This window comes from Anguilla rostrata, chromosome 1, assembly GCF_018555375.3.
Source record: "Anguilla rostrata isolate EN2019 chromosome 1, ASM1855537v3, whole genome shotgun sequence".
Taxonomy (NCBI): domain Eukaryota; kingdom Metazoa; phylum Chordata; class Actinopteri; order Anguilliformes; family Anguillidae; genus Anguilla; species Anguilla rostrata.
Genome location: NC_057933.1, coordinates 37,166,242 through 37,186,932, shown reverse-complemented (window position 1 = coordinate 37,186,932; position 20,691 = coordinate 37,166,242). Strand labels below are relative to the sequence as shown.

Sequence of the window (20,691 nt, the reverse complement as noted above, 5' to 3'; positions counted from 1 at the left end):
TAGACGATACATGACAACTATGCTGAAAACTGAGTTTCGCAGCCCCACCATTGTCGCTCTGGTCGTTCATTTAACACGCACCCCCACCCTGCAGTCTCATCTAAAAAACACCCCCCACCCTTAACATAATGGACAATATTGTCTATCTTGGCATTCATAAAAATATTCTTTCACCACTAAAAAATCATACTCCGTCATAGCAACAAGATAAACCCGACAATAGCCCTAAGATATGCCTATACAGCAGTGAAAACGCTGCTCACTGAATAACAAAATAAACGAGAAAAAGTTTTTTTTAAATGATACCATCTTTCTACAGTCAATATCTGGGACTAAATATTGAATAAATATACAATCTTACCGTTGGTTTTACGTGTAGATATGTCCCTTTTGAGACTGCGTGGTCATATATTGTCTTGGACAACGTAATACCACACCTGCTGTTTATGGCATCATCGCCCTTTCTAGTACAGACTGGCTTGATTAACAATTCATTTATTCAGTAGGTGAGAGTATAAGCTTTCTAACAATGTATAACATGTCTAATTCTGCTTTTGGAATAGCGTTTTATAGTTTAATAGGTCAGCGTAACAGAAAATATTCTTAGCATCGCATTCACTTACGCATTCACTCTATGTTAGCAGAAAATATGCTACACCTAACGAAACGTGGTCAACGATATCTCATAATTTCTTGGAAAATACAATTATTATTAAAGACTTCTGGACATAGCTAAGCCATATGTTTGCTGATAGACCTAGCTGACATCGTTTTCTGGAGTAAAACAGAAGCGAATAGAACAGTATCATTGATAGTCTCTGTCTCCATCTACTGAACTTAGAGGAGATTTCATCATTGCTATGTAAGTATTACTGCTCAAAATATTTCGGTTATATACGTTATTTTTTAAATTGAGTATCTTTAAATAGGTTAGTGGTGTTATATAATGTGAATATTTCACACTGTAATGTAAGTGTTATATGGTAGTGTAATAGTTTTTGTGAAGCATGCAACAGTGATGACGTCAGAGTTGGAACATTGCCAAAACGTGGTGGACGGTTGAAAATTGTTTTCATGTTGTCCCATCCCCATACAAGAAAACATACGAGAGTACAGAGTATAGAAATACACAATATCTTGTGTTGTGATTAGCAGTGGTCAAAAAACCAGGAGAGCCATGCACGACCAACGCATCCTGCAGAGCAATTGCCACGAGGCAAGAAACCTGTGACAAGGATCAGGCTGCATGTTTTGGAACCAGAAAAGGGGGAACAGCTTCCCCTTCTTCACGACAACTCCCACAGACTTCACACTGGAAACAAGGAATCATGTCCAACAACGGAACCAAAGCAAAAGGAGTCAAAGCTGTAACTCTGGGCATAGTATAATTAGAGACGGACCGAATGTACCCATATTTATGATTGGATGTATGTAACTGTGACGGTTATTGTGTTTAATGATTAATGTAAATGTTCTGTATGTTCGGTTGGCTCTAAGCCATCCACCGTGCTGCGTTAGTTTTCATATATCACGCACAGAACAGATCCCGCATGTGATCTATTATTAACTGGTCATAACACGACATGATCTCAAAAAACACACATAGATAGCTATTCAGTTACCCTGTATCTGTTGGGTACGCTTCATGCACCAGTGTTTTTTCACTAGCTTTGTCTAGTTTCAAAAACCTCTTCATTCACACACTCCATTTGTTCCTTTGTTCTCTGTGAACACGTGTCCGTGGTACACAGCCCCTACGCATGCACGCACACACAACATCCACACACACATGCCACTCACATAGTTTATTATACATCATTGTAGAAAATTGTGATCTGCACTTTTCAGTACTTCGTATTTAATAAACTTAATTATATTTGCAAGGCTGTCTGCACTGATATTACTCTTGCGTTGAATTGAGTCAGTCGCTGCTAATCAAAAGAACTTGTTAGAATACCTTCACGTCTTAGCTAAATCATTTATATTAATTTAGTATTAGCTGAATGCATGATATTATGATTTGGTTAAGATTGACTATTAATGTGTAATTTTAATAATAATTAATTTAATTATTAATTTAAATTGCCAATGTATAGTTTGTATATTTAATTAATGAGACTGATCATAAAATGCAGGCACCATCTGTGAGGATATTGACGTATATCTTCTACAGTTTGGTGCCCCACTATGAGAAGTAGCGGCATGTCCCCTACAAAAAAGACTTGAGAGTAATGGTTAATCAAATCTTTCAGGTTCTATCAGAAAAAAGACCAACAGGATGCTGGGACATATATCGTATATTTAGTATAAATCAAAGGAAGTTATACTTATCTTATACAATACATTTGTTACACCACACTTGGAGTATTCTGTGCAGTGTGCGACGGCCTCCAGGGAGAACCTTTCGAAAAGTTCTTTCTTGTTCTCCGACTTCTCCCTCTCAGCTATTGGCCCAAATATCACATAGTTGGTTACGTCACGGTTGAGTTCGGAGGGCTGAATTCACATGCTAATGTACGGAGAGTCAATGCCAATCTCTCTTCTGTAGAGATGGGAATTCTGTGAGTTCCCACATGTTTGATGAATGGTGCTACTCGTTTCAGCAAGTCATCAAAACGCCTAGCACACATTCGGAAATAAGAGAAAGTGGACCCCCTCATCTAAACTCGCATATGCCGAATGTACAGACAAAACTCTACATTCTCCGTCCTACTCTGATTTAGAGGGCGAACGTACCATCTTTTTCGCCCTTTTTTCTTCTTTTGCATAGCTACATAAACTAAAGCCACTTTAAACTTTTTGTTTTGTGGTGTGATCTCGCGTAGCCCTTCTCTTTATACAACCATGGCGCAGCCGCGAGACGGAGGTCTAGCTGAGATTCCAGACCCGGTTAATAGCTGCCTCGTTATTATTCATAATTATTCACGCCCCAGCGGCGTGGAGTGACTTTAAACAGTGCGGTGTTCTCACTGAGTATACCGACAACAGTGTTCGTGGACATGCTCACCGGTGGTTCTCAATCCTGAAGTTCTTTCTTCTTACTGAGTATACTGCCAGCTTACTTCCTCTCTGGTCACTTAACGATGCTGATTTGTATTTATAAAAATGCACCTTGGTTTCACCAGACACCTTTGCACTTGAACGGTTTTTTTGTTTTCTTCTTTTTCTTCCCTTTGTCATGTGAAATTTTTACAGTTTATGTCCTTGTATTTTATGTTTCCATTTTTTTGTTTACTCTCCGTTTTCTTTGTCTCTCTTCTTTTCTTCATAAAATCATCCAAAACACACCCATGTACTATATCTCTGAGAGGGCCCATATCTACCCTTTCTCTCACGTGCATGTACATGCACACACACACACACACACACTTCACTCATGCTCCACACTTATGGAAGAACACTTGCCCACACATCTACCCACAAACATACCCAGACACACATGTGCATATGCCCATACACACACACAGACATGCACAAAACACAAGAACCATTCAAACAACAGATTCCCACATCCTGGCACCATAAATTCACTTAAATTTGCAACTTGGAACATCCGTGGAATTGGTTCACAGGAAAAAAGACTTAAGGTACTCAACCACATAAACAAATTACAAGCAGATACAAGAAACTCATACATCTGAATCTATCATAAATTAAGAACACCACAATTTAATCAAATCTTCTCCGCCCATTTCAACTCCAGGCAAAGAGGGGTAGCCATTTTAACACACAAAAACATTTCATTTATTTATAACGCCATCACAGATCCTGAAGGACGATTTATCATAATAAATATCACAATACACAGCAGCCCAACCACTATTGCATGTATCTATGGCCCAAATAAAGACGACTCATCCTTTTTTACATCTCTCTCCAATATGTCTGACTCCCCAATAATAATCGGAGATTTCAATACAGTCTTGAACCCATCTTTAGACAGATCTAACAATTCAAACAGTACACATAACTGCCAATCCATAGAAACAATTAAACAGTTCATGAGTGATTTTGGTCTTGGCGATGGTTGGCGATTAAAACACCCGACTGATAGAGAATTTTCATTCTTTTCACCAGTTCATCACTCCTACTTTCGCATTCTTTTTAACCAGTAACTCAATTATTTCCAAAATATCAGACATACTAATACACCCCATTGCCATTAGCGATCATGCACCCGTCTCACTCACCTGGAATATCAATCATTCTCACAAACCATCCAACAGATGGCAATTTAATACATCCTTACTTGATGACCCGACCGACTTTGATAATTATATTAAAAGAGAGTGGGCTTTCTTCCTTGAAATAAATGATTCACCGGAAATACCATCATCACTAACTTTGGGAAACAGGGAAAGCGGTATTAAGAGGAAAAATCATATCATATTCCACTCACAAGAAAAAGAAAGACAATGAACAAGACACGTACTTAGAACAAAAGATTAAAGAACTAGAGAACATCAACGCAAATAATCACAGAGCACAAATCCAGAATGACCTACGGAAATACAATTTACAGTAAAATGAACACACAAATAGAAGAATTCAAATCCTCCTACAAAGACTCAGACACAAACATAGTAATAAATCTGGAAAACACCTGGCCAATCAAATCAAGCGAAACAATCTAAACGATTGTGAACTCAGCAGGGAAGAACGTGCAGACACCTGAGGAAATAAGACTTTCCAAGATTTTTATACCAACTTATACTCATCAACACATAAACCAAGCCAAGAAGAAATTGACACATTCCTAACCAATATTGATTTACCACAATTTACTGAAGACCAAGCAAATGCACTTGAGAAACTGTTTACAATAACAAAATTCCACAATGCACTCAAACTCGTGCCTAACAATAGATCACCAGGACCTGATGGTTTCCCTGCTGAGTTCTATAAACACTTTTGGAATATTCTAGCTCCTGTTTTCAACAGACTAACTGCTGAAATTAAACAAAAATCCAAAATTCCCATAGACATGAACACTGCTACAATTTCTCTTTTACTAAAATCCGATAAAAAACCCACCTCCCCATCAAGCTATCGCCCCCCTTCTCTCATTAACACAGACACAAAAATCATTAGCGAAGCTCTGGCATCACATATCGACACAGTTACTTCATCTATCATCCACTCAGACCAAACTGGCTTTATTAAAGGAAGACACTCATCTAACAACCTATGTAGACTATTTAACCTAATCCATTACACATCTCACACAAACTCACCAACAGCCATAGTCTCACTGGACGCAGAAAAAGCATTTTATAAAGTAAATTTGGAATTTTTATTTTCTACACTAAAAAAAATTTTGTTTTTCTGAATCATTTATCCACTGGGTGAGGATTTTGTACACATCACCAATGGCCACGATCACCACCAATGGACTAATATCACAACGCTTTACTTTGCACAGGGGCACTAGGCAAGGATGCCCACTCTCCCCATCTTTATTTGCCATCTTCATTGAACCACTTGCAGCAGCGATCCGTCAAAAAATAAACATCACAGGAATCCAAACAAAAAATATACACCATAAGATGCAGATGGCATTCTACTCTACCTACAAAATCCTTCCTCTTCATTACCCAAAACCATCCACCTCATAAACACTTTCTCTAAAATCTCAGACTGGTCTAAACCCACCATTATCCTATTCAGCCCTAATAGCTGGGATGTGGCAGTCCAAACACCACCTCTTCCTCTGCGCACTGGTAATATCACATATTTAGGAGTCAACATTTCCCCTAGGCTGTCAGAGTTAGTTAATCTCAACTTCAACCCACTTTTCAAAACAGTAGAGGACAACCTTCAGCGTTGGATGAATCTACCAATATCCCTCATAGGCAGAATTGCCTCAATCAAAATGACCATACTACCCATGATAAACTACCTATTCTCAATGATCCCCATCAAGCCTCCACCCCCCTGGTTCAAATCCCTAGACTCCATCATCACAAAATTCTACTGGAAAAACAAAATACCTAGAATCAAACTAGCCACTTTACAAAAATCCAAAACCAAAGAAGGTCCGGAAGCACCAAATTTCTCCATTGCCCACCAACTCCAATACATTCATAAATGGACCAATCCAAATCAATCCGACAACTCCTGGACAGACATAGAACTAACATTATGTAATGAAATCCATATATCAGACTTACTGTTCATAAACTGCTCCATCGCACACCATCCTTGTTTCAAAAACCCTACCAACCCTACCCTACAACTCTGAAAGCCTGATGGAAATTTCACCAAATAACTAACATCATTCTCACCCACCAAACACACTCCCATCTGGAACAATCCTGATATCCTAGTTAACAGAAAACCACTAAACTTTTCATTCTGGGTTAGTAAAGGTATCATGCACCTCAAACATATCTTCCATAATAATACTCTGGTCTCATTCTCTCATTTGATCCAGAAGTACAGCTTTGGGCAGAATCACTTTTTAGAATATCTCCAGATTATATCTTCTATTCAGACCAAAATCAACATTAAATCATCTAACTTAGATCTTCCCCAATTAACATCAGACTTGATCAACATCACTACTAATTAAAGCCGCAGGCGGCGTTGGGAGGGGTACAAGCATTGGCACTATTGCGCCCCCTATGGAGTGATTTCAAAATGGTTTTGTCCTCAGGATCATATACTTTCACCCAACATATCTACTGCATCGCCATGGATGTCTCCTAGCCACTTGGCATAAAGGCCTTTACTGTGTCGTAACACTAAAGGCTGTTTTATACTTCTGCATAGTACACGTAAAAATGGATCTGAGTAGGGGTTGTGCGGCATGTGCGACGATTGCAGACCACGGCCGTGTTGCAGACGCAGACCTCCTCAAGAAATTAAAAGCATGTAGTTAGTAACCAGTGCCCGCATACGCCGTAAAGAAGATGATTGGTTGACTGCTGACATGAGGTCACTGGTATACGGCTCTGACTAACAGGTTATAACATTTGATTCACAAAACTGATAGGTAACATTAAATATGCAACTAAAAGCGCTTTTGTCAGGTGAATGTCGTCGTTGCAACAAGTCACATCTAGCTGAGCATTTTTGTGGTCATTGGTGCAGTATTTAGTAGGTTTGAAAATATGAATGAAGGTGTTGTCTTTTGAACTATAACGGTCAGTAACAAAATCTAAATTACGTGGCATGCGCAACCTGTGCAATATGCCGCACAAATGATTTGGCCCTTCATGAGTGCCGGACACAACGGAAACTATGCAGACTACAGAAAAGTATAAAACAGCATTTAGATGGTCCGGCGTGTATGTAGAGCTGCAGTGCTTCCGCGCCGCAACTAAAATAGGCGTCAGACACATATTCCAATCCACTGCTCAGCTTAGCAGAGAATGCACATTTCAGAGCGCCTCAGAGACAGATAGAATAATAACACATAAATAGCCTACACATTTCAAATAAGAAATATGACATTGAGAAAAAACGAAACAAGATGAAATATCAACTCGCGACCTGCGTGCTGCGCGCAGAGTAGCCTACCGTATTACTCATTTAGACATTGGCAGATGAGAAAATTTTGGGTTACGCTGACCTATAAAACGCTATTCCAAAAGCAAAAAAAGACATGTTATACATCGTTAGAAAGCTTATAGGCCTACTCTCACCTCCTGAATAAATGAATTGTCAATTAAGCCAAATTGTAGCCTACTAAAAAGGGAGACAACGCTGTAAGCAACAGGTGTGGTATTACGCACAGCTATTTTTGAAGGTAGCCTACCCAGGCATCACAAATGCATGTATATTTCACAAACGGATTGTCCAAGACAATGTGTGACCACTCAGTCGTAAAAGGGACATCTCTACGCGTAAAACCAATGGTAAGATTGTATATTTATTCAATGTTTAGTCCCAGATATTGACTGTAGAATGACATGGTATAATTAAAAAAATAATTGTCTCGTTTATTTCGTTATTCAGTGAGCAGCGTTGTCACTGCTGTAACGGCTAATGTCGGGTTTATCTTGTAGCTACGAAATATTACATAACATTACATTACAAGCATTTGGCAGACGCTCTTATCCAGGAACATGTGTGTCGAAAACCTTAGAGAGAAGTACAGTTCCAAGTGCAGGGAACAACCGCATAGTTCAACTTGGACCCTGTAGGTTAAACTGATTAACACTAACACAAACAAGAACAGCAACAACGCAGTCTATGCAAAAATACAAGCAGTAGTTAAGACGAGTTAAGACTAAGTCACCTACGAAACAACTACCTAGTTACAACCCTAAGCTTACAGTCAATTTAGAGATTAAATTGAGAATACGGTTTCTCTCAGCATGACGGATTTAAAGACTAAACGAACTCACCCGATATTGTCTTCAAATTGACCGTATTATTTATTTAGACATTGGCAGAGTACAGCATAAATTGCGTCTTTTGTTTATATTCAATATTAGTAATTGCAGCGAGAAACTGCAGCTGTAGGTCATTATGTTATGGTAGCAACGGAACGAAGCGGACTATATATGTATTAGGCTACCGTCATTGTTTCATTATACCAGCGTGTTTTCGCGCATTTGCACAGAAACTCAGAACCTATCAATAAAATGGTTTAGCCATTTCTCAGCATAATGACAGATTCAAAGACTAAACAAACTCAACCAATACTGTCTTCAAATGGATCCATGCTCAAGAAAAGTAATTATACATGCACTCTGGGTGGAACTGTCTTCCATTCCTTCCCCGACGGTCAGACCCTCCCCTCACTGATAAAAACTAGACCCTACGGTGTCGGATTACTTGCGTCGCCATGGATGTCGCTTGCCGTAAAGAAGTTTACTAGATGTCGTAACACTTAGATTTGGAGCTCCAGCTCTTCCGCACCCCACCTAATAAAAACGTCCAAATGGCGGGCAAATAATATGGCGGACATAGGTGCTCCCAAAAGCAAAGTTGTAGAGCACATTCAGATGCATCGGTCATAGCGCCACCATCTGGTCGACATAGGTGATTTTTCGTGCCTGAGTAGTGGGGGGCCATAGGAACCCACCTACCAAATTTGGTTGCTCTAGGACTTATGGTTGCTGAGCCTCAGACCTTTTAGCGGAGAAAACTTCCACGCCCCAACTAAAAAGTCTAAGTGGTGGGCAAACAATATGGTGGACATAGGTGGTGCCAATGGCAAAGTTGTAGAGCACGTTCAGATGCATAGGTCGATGAAGTTTTGTGTTGATCTAACTTATGGTGTGGGAGTTATGGCCTTTTACGCATTACCCTTTGCTATAGCGCCACCATCTGGCCAACATAGGTGATTTGTACTGCCTGAGTAGTGGGGGGCCATAGGAACCCACCGACCAAATTTAGTTGCTCTAGGACTTATGGTTGCTGAGCCTCAGACACTTTTAGCGGAGAAAAATAATAATAAGAATAATAATAATAATCCTAACAGATACAATAGGGTTCCAACAGCTTCGCTGCTTGGACCCCTAATAATAATAATAATCCTAACAGATACAATAGGGTTCCACCAGCTTTGCTGCTTGGACCCCTAATAATAATCCGAACAGATACAATAGGGTTCCACCAGCTTCGCTGCTTGGTTTTAGCGGAGAAAAATAAGAATAATAATAATAATAATAATAATAATAATCCGAACAGATACAATAGGGTTCCACCAGCTTCGCTGCTTGGACCCCTAATAATAATAATAATCCTAACAGATACAATAGGGTTCCACCAGCTTCGCTGCTTGGACCCCTAATAATAATAATAATCCTAACAGATACAATAGGGTTCCACCAGCTTTGCTGCTTGGACCCCTAATAATAATCCGAACAGATACAATAGGGTTCCACCAGCTTCGCTGCTTGGTTTTAGCGGAGAAAAATAAGAATAATAATAATAATAATAATAATAATAATCCGAACAGATATAATAGGGTTCCACCAGCTTCGCTGCTTGGACCCCTAATAATAATAATAATCCGAACAGATACAATAGGGTTCCACCAGCTTTGCTGCTTGGACCCATAATAATAATAATCCTAACAAATACAATAGGGTTCCACCAGCTTCGCTGCTTGGAGCCCTAATTACTGCACTCTGCTTGGAGCCAATTAATTACCGCTTGCAGTTATATTTAGTTCACAATCAAAGAAGTCTCCTCCTCAGTCTATACTATCCATGTCAGTTTCACATAGGACACTAACCAACTGCTACCGGCCTTGCAGCCTCAGTAAGTGCGCAAGTGTGCTTTGTGCAGTAGTTGCTGGGAAATGCACTACACAAATGAAGCCCATTTACCATTCAGATTTGGAGATTAGGGACACTGTTTAAAACCATCTTCATTTGTTGTTCCTTTTGGAAAACCTTAGGCATTTTAAATGGTGTTTAATATTTATTAAATTATTAAATATACTAGTTTAATAAATAATGTAATAATATTAAATATTTACAAAATAAATTATACCCATCAATGTTAGACTTTGGAATGTCTAATGTTAAATGTATTTAGCTAATTCAATTCAATTCTATTTGTATAGTGCTTTTTACAGAGAGCTGTCACAAAGACACTTTCCAGCGTAGCAAGGCAAGAGACTGAGCAAAATGAGCAAACACCAGGACTGATCCCCAAAATAGCATGTACATGAGGTAAAAATAATTTTAAAAACTCCCAGTGGGGAGCAAACCCTCAAACGGAGAGGAATGGAATTTATCAGAAATTCTACAAGGGATCTATCACAGCAAATAGAATGCGTTAAACAGGTTACAGTTGAGCTAATTTGATTGCTGTTTCGACATGGACCAATCCTGAAGATAATGCTAAGTGACTAAAGGAAAAGAAACAGTGACCTGGTCACAGGCCAGGCATTTATAACAAACACACACCAGTACAAACACACCGTTTTGGCCATCTTTCAGAAAACATGTTTTGACAGTTTATTCTTCATGCCTAATCTCATGAATTCTATAGTATAATCAAATAACATAAATTCCTAACTTGCCAAAATATAACCGTTTGCTTTAATACAATTTTTTAAATCAGCCACTTCACTTCACTGTCGTTGGAGAGAAACGAATCGTCGCCTATGCGACTTTTAGGGTGGGGCTATCGGTTTTTCTTCAACAACATGAACCAATATTTTGTGTTATTCGTACAGTGCAGCTAATATACTGTATGCATTTACTGGTATGTATTGTTATGGGATGCAACATTTAATGAAAGGTGTACTCTCAAAGGCAATACATGCCAAAATGTCTCAAAATTCCATTGAGGTTGGGAACTGGAATCGACCAGGCTCATGTCCCCTTTTTGACCCTAATAAAAATAAAAAAACACCCAGCGTAAAATTGAAATGCTTTATACCTCACTGTAGACAAGATCTTGGCGAAGAAATACATGCAAAAAATTTCTTGTTCAATCGTTTAGCCGTCTAGCTATGTCAGAAAACCTAAAGGGCCTCTTCCCTGGCACAACTTGGACGAATCAGAATTGAACAATCAGGATGATGTCAAGACAGGGGTTAGCTACAATTTGAATAACATTTCATTTCAGCAATTCCAAATCCCTTCTGGGGTTATTTTGAACAAGAACGAGCACCAGTTTTTTTTGGTGCCATATCGCTTCTGAAACAGCTGTAGAAGTCCCCCAGGACACTGGCAGCATTACCAGTTTTTAAGACGTCTAAATATACGAACGTATCAATAAATAACCAATTGACATCTGAAACACTTCACATTTAATTTTTCTTGTGAAATGAGTAATAATGCCTTCAATGTGGTTAGATTTTTTTTAATGACCCACTGATTTTAGTGAAGCATTAAGTCAGGTTTGCATAATAACTGCTGACTTCTAAAGTGAAAATTTTTTTTTTTTTCTTTTTTTTTAAATAGCTCTATCAACTCCAATTTTGTATATTTCCTTGTTAAATGACCTGTTAAAGTGAGCCTTGAAGCCAATTTTGTGTGTGAAACTCCCATTGTGATTACATTGCAGGCAGAACGTTCAACCTCCCTGACACCAGATTGGACTGTGGGGCAGTACATTTGCTTTATAATAGTTTACCTGTGTGGCAAGAAACAAATAAAGCAGCTTTCCTCATCGATTTGGACATTACTACAACTAACTTCACGATAAATCATGAAGTTATTCATGCATCAATGTGTGCGCAGCCTTGAATGAGCAATTGGAAGTGTAAATCAGACAGTAGCTGAAATGTTTTTTATTTTATTTTTTTTTAAAGTGGAGTTCAGGGACCTTCCAGCAAGCGGGGTACATATAGCCTGCACATTTCCCCAAAATGAACATAAGTGTGTTCCGCCCTGTATTTGCAAACCTATATTGGGCTATTTTCCTCAGTGCTGAGTTTCAAATGTGCTTTATGAATGGGCCTAATTAAGTGTGTTTGGTTTCACCCATAATCAAAGAGGTCTTTGATTAATTTTATTTATATTTAGTTTCAATTGCCAGAGCGCACTCTGAAGAAATTGTTTTCATAGGATAAACCTAAAATTTTCCCACTTTCAATTGTGGAATAGCATAGCCCGTGTGACATCTCATTCTTTGAATTTCACCTAAACACCAGGGGTTCCCAAACTCCTGGGGCACCTCTGAGTGCTGGTTTTCGTACCAACCAGTCACAATCCCAAAATTTTAAACTGTAATTTTTTCTTAATTAGGTACTTTTCATATTTAGAAGGATTATTTACCCTCTTAACCCCTTTGTGCATATGCCAAATCTGGGCAATCCCCTATTTAAGGCTTTATAACTGGACATGAGCATCACAGAGACTTGGAAAATGGCGCAAGCCACTTGTATCAGTTACAATACTACAACATTTGATTATTTCTACCTAAATAAAAATAACATTATCTTGGTGAAAATACAAAAAATATACTGATCTGTCAGTATTTAATTTGAAATTAAATACTGACAGATCATGTACACAACACGTAGAACTAAACACATCCTGGATCTTAAACTCCTTGACCACAAGTGTGCAAAACCTGAGGGTGATATGCAAAACTACTGAAGTAAAAAGTAAGCTCAGGAACTGGACTGTTGTTGCTTTGGTCACACCAATGGGAGGGGCTCAGAACAAAGCATGCCCCACTCAAGCAGATCAATACTGTCATAGGCTACTACAGACAACAGAGCCCAATGGTGAAAAATGGTTAAACATAGGAGTAGCTGCAGTTTCAGAAAATGGCAAAATCCAAATTTAACTTAGTGAGAGCTCAACAAAAAGAACAAATCCTTAGATGGAGGCAAGTCAGTTCCTTCCGTTCACTAAAAAGATTTGTTCAAAAGGAAAGAATCATTCACAAATGACACACCACTAATCCAAAATGTCTAAATTGAGCATTTCTGTAATACATAGCATAATCATTTCACAACAATTCAACTGCTTTGACTTATGAAATTCACTTTTGTATCATATTCAAGTGGGAATTACCATCATTTTATAAGTATAGGGGTCTAAAATATCTAGGGGTCTAAACACCGCTCCAAAAATTAATAAAATGCTTTTTGTCCATTATAAAGCATATAAATTTGGCCATTATGATGCTTTAAGATGAAACATTAAATCACATAAAAATAATTCACGAATTGTGACTACACAGTGTTACACTTACAATAGTGAATTATTACATATTTAGGTATGTTTTTCTGTACTCTACAGTATGTAATCTTTCGTTGCATGGAGATGGGACAACATTTTACAAATATTACCATTTATTATCACAAGGGAAATTTCACATTCACCTAGCACACAATAAGTTTTAATGAGTATTTCCCATGCCCTAAGTGCCAGTTATAGCCCATGGAGATACTAATATCCCACGTTATATACAGTAAAATAATATTCCGCCATCAGAAATAGGTTTGGGATTTTTGGGCTTCACAGAAAATCAGTGCAAATATAACATCACTGAGCCACCTATGAACACCTACATTACAGCACGTGAAATCCCTGCATTAGAGAATAGCACAAACCTCTTAAATTTCATTGTGAGTGGTATGAGATCTAACAAAGCAGGCCATTACACTGCATTGACACTGCACAGTGTACGCTAATGATACCACTATACAAACAGCTAGGCCTGTTAGTTAGCCCCCAATTCAAAAGTTTTGAGCATTATTAGCAAAGGCTAACTGTTGTCTCTTACGGCCAATGCAAATGTAACAATATCAAAAATGACGAATAACTGAAATCTTACAAGTAGTAATACAGACATTGTCATATGCATCCTGGCTAGACCTCATGCTTCCTCGTCTTTAGACCCACTCCCCAGAGAATTTGCTTTAGCTATGCAGAGAAGTTGGCAAAACGAGTAAAATCAAACAATCAAAGGAAATAAACGATTATCTTGCAACGAGTGCTTGTATATTTCTGCATAATGTTACAGCTTACTGCACAACACTGATGAAGCAACAGTTCAAAAGCGTGGGGCTGAGTCCGTCTAAAAAATTAAAAAGAATAAATAAAATGAGATGCACGTGGGTCTGAGCCAGTCTAAAAAATGTAAATAAATAAAATGTGACATGTGAAACGCTGTTGGAAAGTTTATACTGTCCTGCACTGGACAAAAGAGGTATTAATCAAACCAGAAGGAAATGAACAGAGTTACACTGGGCCTAAACTGCTAGTGGTGTTTTGCACATGGACATTGTATATACCTACCCCTGCTTTCTTTTTGCGCATTTATTTTTCAAACTCAAGACAATAAATGATCGATCTTAAGAGACATCTCCACGTATGAAATTAGTGGAAAGTAGGGCTGTCGAATCGGATTCGGCAGTTCAATATGACGATTTGTTTTATATATAAAGGTCCATCAGACTTTCTGGAAAAATAGTAGGCCTACATTCAGTGCTGATTTAGACCACGTTAATATAGTCAAGTGCAACAGAGTCATATGAACATCTTTTTGAGCATTTAAAAATCAATAAATCCATTAAGACAACTGTATATGACGCCAGATGGCTGATCTGAATTGCCGACAATGCATTAGCCTGCGTGCGGATTTGTCGGAATCATGTGTCGGAATAATGAGACAGTACACAGGTATTTCTGGTTAAACCTAGCTCTTATAACTTCTTTATTTTGCTTTAAACATTAAAAATGAACAAACAAATGAAACGGTTTAAATAAATTCATGGTATTGTGCGCTTTGAAATAACTGACATATCTTCTTCAACAGGATAGGGGCCTAGGCTACTTCTTTATTTCTCTTTAAATATAAGAAGCCTAAATAGGCCTACACATCTAAACAAACATGTAAAATAAATTAACAAATGAAGCAATTTAAGATTTGAATTATTTTAGTTTAAAATAATGTGTTTGTATACAACAGTTTAAATAAACGGTATTGTCAGCCTTGAAATTCAACAAGACTCTCTCTCTTAAATACAAAAAAGTAATATATAAATCTAAATACACGTGTAAAATAATAAATTAACAAACTAAGCAATTTAAGATTAGACTTATTTTAGATGAAAATGAATGCAAACGGTTTAAATAAATTCACGGCATTGTCCGCTCTGAAATAACTGACATCTCCTCAAAAGAATATTCTATTTCTGTAGGCCATTTCCCTTTAAACACAGCCTAAAAATAACTAATAAATCTAAACCAAGTGTAAGAGCCTAAATAATCAAATTAAACACAAATTTGGATTAGCCTATAATTACTTAAGATGAAAAAGCAAACGTTAGTATTCAGGCTTTTCCGACACAACAAAATAAATAATAGGCCTATAAAATGAATGATTTAATGAGAGTGGTCTTACTTTCCCCAAGCTATGCAGTGTTCTTCAGGTTTCGGCTTCTCCCTCCAGTTTTCCGCGCATGTTATCACGTGAAATTTCAAGCACGCGCAGGTTGCAAGAATATAAACACTAAATTTATAATTCCCTTTATTTTGTTTATAATTCAATATTGTAATATAACCACTGTCCATTTTTGTAAGATTCTATAATGATGTATTCCAGTATTGTAATTCAAATTGACGGTCTTAAAAAATTTTTTTTTTTTTTTTTTTTTAAACTGACTGCTCGACTCAAAGAATCTCAGTCGACTGAGGGGTCTCTGGCAGATAATTCGAATCGTCGACTTTCAGGGGGCAGCCCTAGTGGAAAGATTCACCACTGTATCGGCATACCTTCGGGTTATTCTTATGATAATTTGAAAAAGAAATCCAAGCGAGACTCCCGTATGATCAAGGGATTTGGTCATATTGGTACAAACATTCTCTTTATTTCCAGCTTTGAACTACATATGTACTGTATATAATTTTGGAGATAAGAGTTTAAGACAGTGGGGATTCTACAAAATGTCCTGGTTTTAAGTAGGTTTTAATGAGTTACAGAAAAAACGATGTAAGAGCTTAAAAAAATGTGTTCAACAACCTAATTAGGAGCCTGTTGATTCACCTCAGAATTTAATTTGATCAATTTGAGTTACCCATTATATAATTGTTTGCTATAAGCACAATATGCACATAGGATTTTTATTTTCCATGGCATCCATAGCCATTTCTGACAATGTGGCCCTAGAGCACAGCTTGTTAAAATTCCGAGATTGCAACTGTGGTTAGAACAAAAACCAGCATACACGGGATCCTCAAGACTGAGGTTGGAAAGCGCTGGAACAAATATGACAAATAATCATTTGACCAAAACTTTTCCAAATATCAAGTAATTACTTCAACTGCTGTTCAGAGCATGAGGGGGAGGTTCTATGATCACAGTTATCACCTGAACTGGGTGAAGCTTAGTGGCCACACTCCCAATGCCCTCAACAGTCGTAACAGCACAGTGGTGGAGGGAACAGATTGGAGCCAGACAGGCATTTACAGAGTGGTGACTGAAATGAGGTTATTAAGGACTTGAAACCAAGCAGCAGACAGTTTAACTGCAGATTATATAAAGCTACACACAAGGGCATATAACTGATTACATGCCACTAATGGCATTCAGGGGTGTTGAAAATCCACACCATAGAGAACAGAGATTCTGACCTGCTTTGCTGAGGCATAGAATTAGTTTGACGGAAAAATGCATCATTTTCCATTTAAAAGTCATGCTTTTGGATTTACAAGGCTGGATGCACATGGAAGGCCTTGGTTATTCCACTAACTGCTTGAGCTTTATTCATAACCATGTGGTGATTGGTATGCTTTACATTAAGATTTTCCCATGATCTTGTTAAAAGAAGTGTATATTCAGGATAAATCGTAATAAAGATACTAGCCATTTCATCTGACATTCAGAATAAGAAATATGGGAATGCCTGAGGAGTTTCCAACTTCCAAGTTTATAGCGGTCCTTTCTTCTATTATACCTATAAAAAAGGTATTTAACTTGAACTTCTTTAATAAATACTCAACTGTGTGAATGTACAATGTACAGAACTTCAAACATGTTTCCCCAAATAAGAGGAAAACACCACAATTCTTCTACTTGTAAATAAATATGGCAACTGATGGCCGTGCACTTAATCCTACCCCAAATTTGATGTTATGATTTTTTTATGGTGGGACAGGGAGAAATCCAAGAAGCCTAGATTATTGTTCTGGTTTAGTTTGGTGAAGAATCTTGCGCTGCACTACACAGTTTGTTGAAGGATACACAATCCGGTTCTGGCATCGGTGAAACTTGGACACCATCACAGTACAGGCCCCACAGCCACCTTCTGCACACCCGAGCTTAGTTCCGGTAAGACCCACTGATAATCAGGATGTTAAAGATATTGACTTGTGAAACTCATTTATAATATAAAGCAATGCAAAGTCTCTAGCAGGAGGAAGTTTGTATCATTCAAAACACAAACATATGAGAACAAAATATCTGAAAATGTGTGAAAATAAAAGCATACTATCATCTTTACTGCTAAAGCCAAACTTCAATAATCTTTAACCAGAATAAATGCTGCTGAAGCAGGATTGAGTCATAGCTGCTGCAACCCCCAAAGATAATTAAACAGACCGCAAGGCCGTTGACCTGGATTAAAAGTGGATGTCTGATCTTGTGAGAAAGACAGTTTAAGGAACAGCAGAGTACAAAATTGTTTCAGATTATATACACTACAAATTTCAAATGACATTCCGTTTTTGTTTAAACTTATCTAACGCTCAGCGTTTTGCAGCTAGTGTGACTCAAACAAAAGAAAGCCATTATAACCATTGTTTAGAAATGATTACAAATGGGTGCATGCAATGAGGTAATGGTCAACATGTTAAATGAGATTAAAAGCAGTCCAGCGTCATTTGGCATGCCTCCCTTTAAACTTAACATTACAGCCATTTAGCAGATGCTCTTATCCAGAGCAACTTACACAACTCTTACATAGCGTTTACATTGCATCCATTTATACAGCTGAATATATACTGAAGCAATGCAGGTTAAGTACCTTGCTCAGGGGTAAAATGGCAGTGTCCTACCTGAGAATCTAACCTGAGACCTTTAGGGTTACAGTAGCAGTTCCTTACCAATTATACTACACTGCCGCCCACTTAACTACTAGGCTTTTGACTTTCGTGAAGTATGCATTTCTAACAAAGAGCTAAACACAGAAATTAACAGGGAAGAATTCTCTGTGGCCATTACCACTAAACTACCCGCAAGACAAGCTACTGATACAAGAGCAGATAAATTGAGTTATGCTTATGATATGAAGCCGTAAAGCAGGACACAAATATCAATAGGGTGTTCCTTATTCAGCCCAGATGATTAATATTGATATTGCCTCACCATCATATGGCCAAGCCTTTTTTTAAAGCTTTACCTTGGGTAAACAAACTGGAGCAAAGTAGAAAGAATATCAATGTATTGCAAAAAAATACTTTTTTCAAGTATTTAGCAAAAAAAAAAAAAAAAAAAGTTGTTACAGGACATGTCAACACATTTTGAAGGCAATGTAAATACATTTAAGCAAACAGGACAAAGTACAACATACGCCATAATGCCCACGGGTAAAAGTCCTAAATCATGTTTGGTGAAATTTTAAAAGCCCTTGCCTGTCCTACAACAGAGCAAGCAGAGAGTTTCCTTACCCCCTCAAGTAAATTTGAATAAACTTTGATCAACGATTAACTTGACCAGAAAGATATACATTCTAGAATAAAGCACTAGGTATATCCACTGAATTTCTCTCAAATACCCTAAAACCAGTTTCCATCAGCCCCCTTGGGAATAAAAAAAGAATAGGATACATGTTCTTCTGAGGTATGTCAGGAGAGTCATCTCTGGCTCCGCATTTCTCTCCACAATCTGAAAAGAAATAAACTACTTCAATGAAAGACTTGTTTATGACCACTTTTAAGCGTTGGTCTTTCTGATGGCAGAAGCACAAAGAATCATCTCAATCGCACATCGCGGGAAGCACACACGGAAAAATGTAAAGAATAATATGCACATGAGATCGCATCGTTCTGTACGTTTTGAAGAGTAGTGTCCGCCAATAGTTACACATCAGACAGACATGGAAACGGCACAGTACCTAAAACTGAAAACTACAATAAATAACGTCAATGTTATAACCAGTTGTTAGCCTACGTCGCTATCAAAGGCAGTGGATCTACGCCAATTGCACCAATCCACAAATGGAGGAAAACATCGCATCAGTCCTCATATCACAGTTAAGTACAATAAAAGGTACGTAAAGTAAAAAAACGATACCGGTTTAGTTCATGTTGCATAAGATTAGTTTTCCCGTTATGTTGCATATAATAAAATAAGCACGTACGCTACCTACATGGTTAAATAGATTAAGTTAACAGAACAGTTATATATAGGGTATTCAAATCAAACCGATGGAATACAAGCGCGTACCTTCTTCCCATTCACAAAGAAAACTAATTCGTCTCCAAAGGAATCCAAAACCATGGACATTTTGGCGATGATATGGTTTGAAATGTTCAATCGTGTACAGTTCACGGCGACAAACACAGATAAAGCGTGTCTTGCTGTGTCCTGGTTTTAAACTCACTCCTTTCACCGCGATTGGTTTGTTCTTACAAAATGCTGCACGTGACGCAACCATAAAGAGGACCCGAGTACTGTGATAGGACCTATTTGTACGGTCTATGGATAGGACCGAGAGGGCGGGAGGAGCCAAAATGGTGAAGCGCAAAATGAGATTGGAAACAACCTCAACGGCACACGCTGAGGAAAAAAATATGGAGGACCAAAAAAAAAAAAAAAAACATACATACATACAAAAATAAATGAATACGGAAAAATATTAATTAAGTAATCAAATACATAGAAATAAATAAATATGTAAATATAAGCCCTGACCCTTGCCTACACTGCAGACAACAGGACAGCCCCCATCCACTTGCAGGACATGATTCGATCCTATGTGCCTGCTCTACCACTCCGCTCTGCAGTAGCAGGGCACCTTGTACCCCCTCCCACCCGACCAAAGGGATCACAGAGCTTCTCCACCCTAGCTCCCCAGTGGTGGAACGAACTCCCCATCCCTCTTCGAACCTCCCCCTCACTACCCATCTTCCGCTGTGGCCTGAAGACTCATCTCTTCAGACTATACCTGGACTAACTACCACCACGCTGTATATTTCACTCTAAATCCCCCCCCCCCCTTCCATGACACTTGTTACATGCTGCCCCATCCCAGCACTTTTTGGTAATTTGTATTTGTCCTAATACTGTAGCTTGTTCTTCTGCCTAGTTGGCTTTGCA

The 20,691-nt window shown here is 38.2% G+C and overlaps 1 protein-coding gene across 2 annotated transcripts in view; it reads right to left on the bottom strand.

Annotated features, from left to right (window-relative positions):
- The window catches only part of xdh (xanthine dehydrogenase), a 333,897-nt gene extending 313,875 nt beyond the window's left edge, over positions 1–20,022 (bottom strand). Inside the window, exons 1-4 of one of the 2 annotated variants that reach the window (XM_064308058.1) lie at positions 19,819–20,022; positions 19,200–19,257; positions 17,617–17,713; positions 16,744–16,852 (exon numbers count right to left, since the gene is read on the bottom strand). In XM_064308058.1, coding sequence (XP_064164128.1) covers positions 16,744–16,852; positions 17,617–17,713; positions 19,200–19,257; positions 19,819–19,878 — 324 coding nt within the window. In that variant the 5' untranslated portion in view covers positions 19,879–20,022. The remainder of the gene's footprint in view (positions 1–16,743; positions 16,853–17,616; positions 17,714–19,199; positions 19,258–19,818) is intronic. The other variant, XM_064308050.1, reaches the window with a different exon arrangement.
- Between the last annotated feature and the right edge of the window lie 669 nt (positions 20,023–20,691).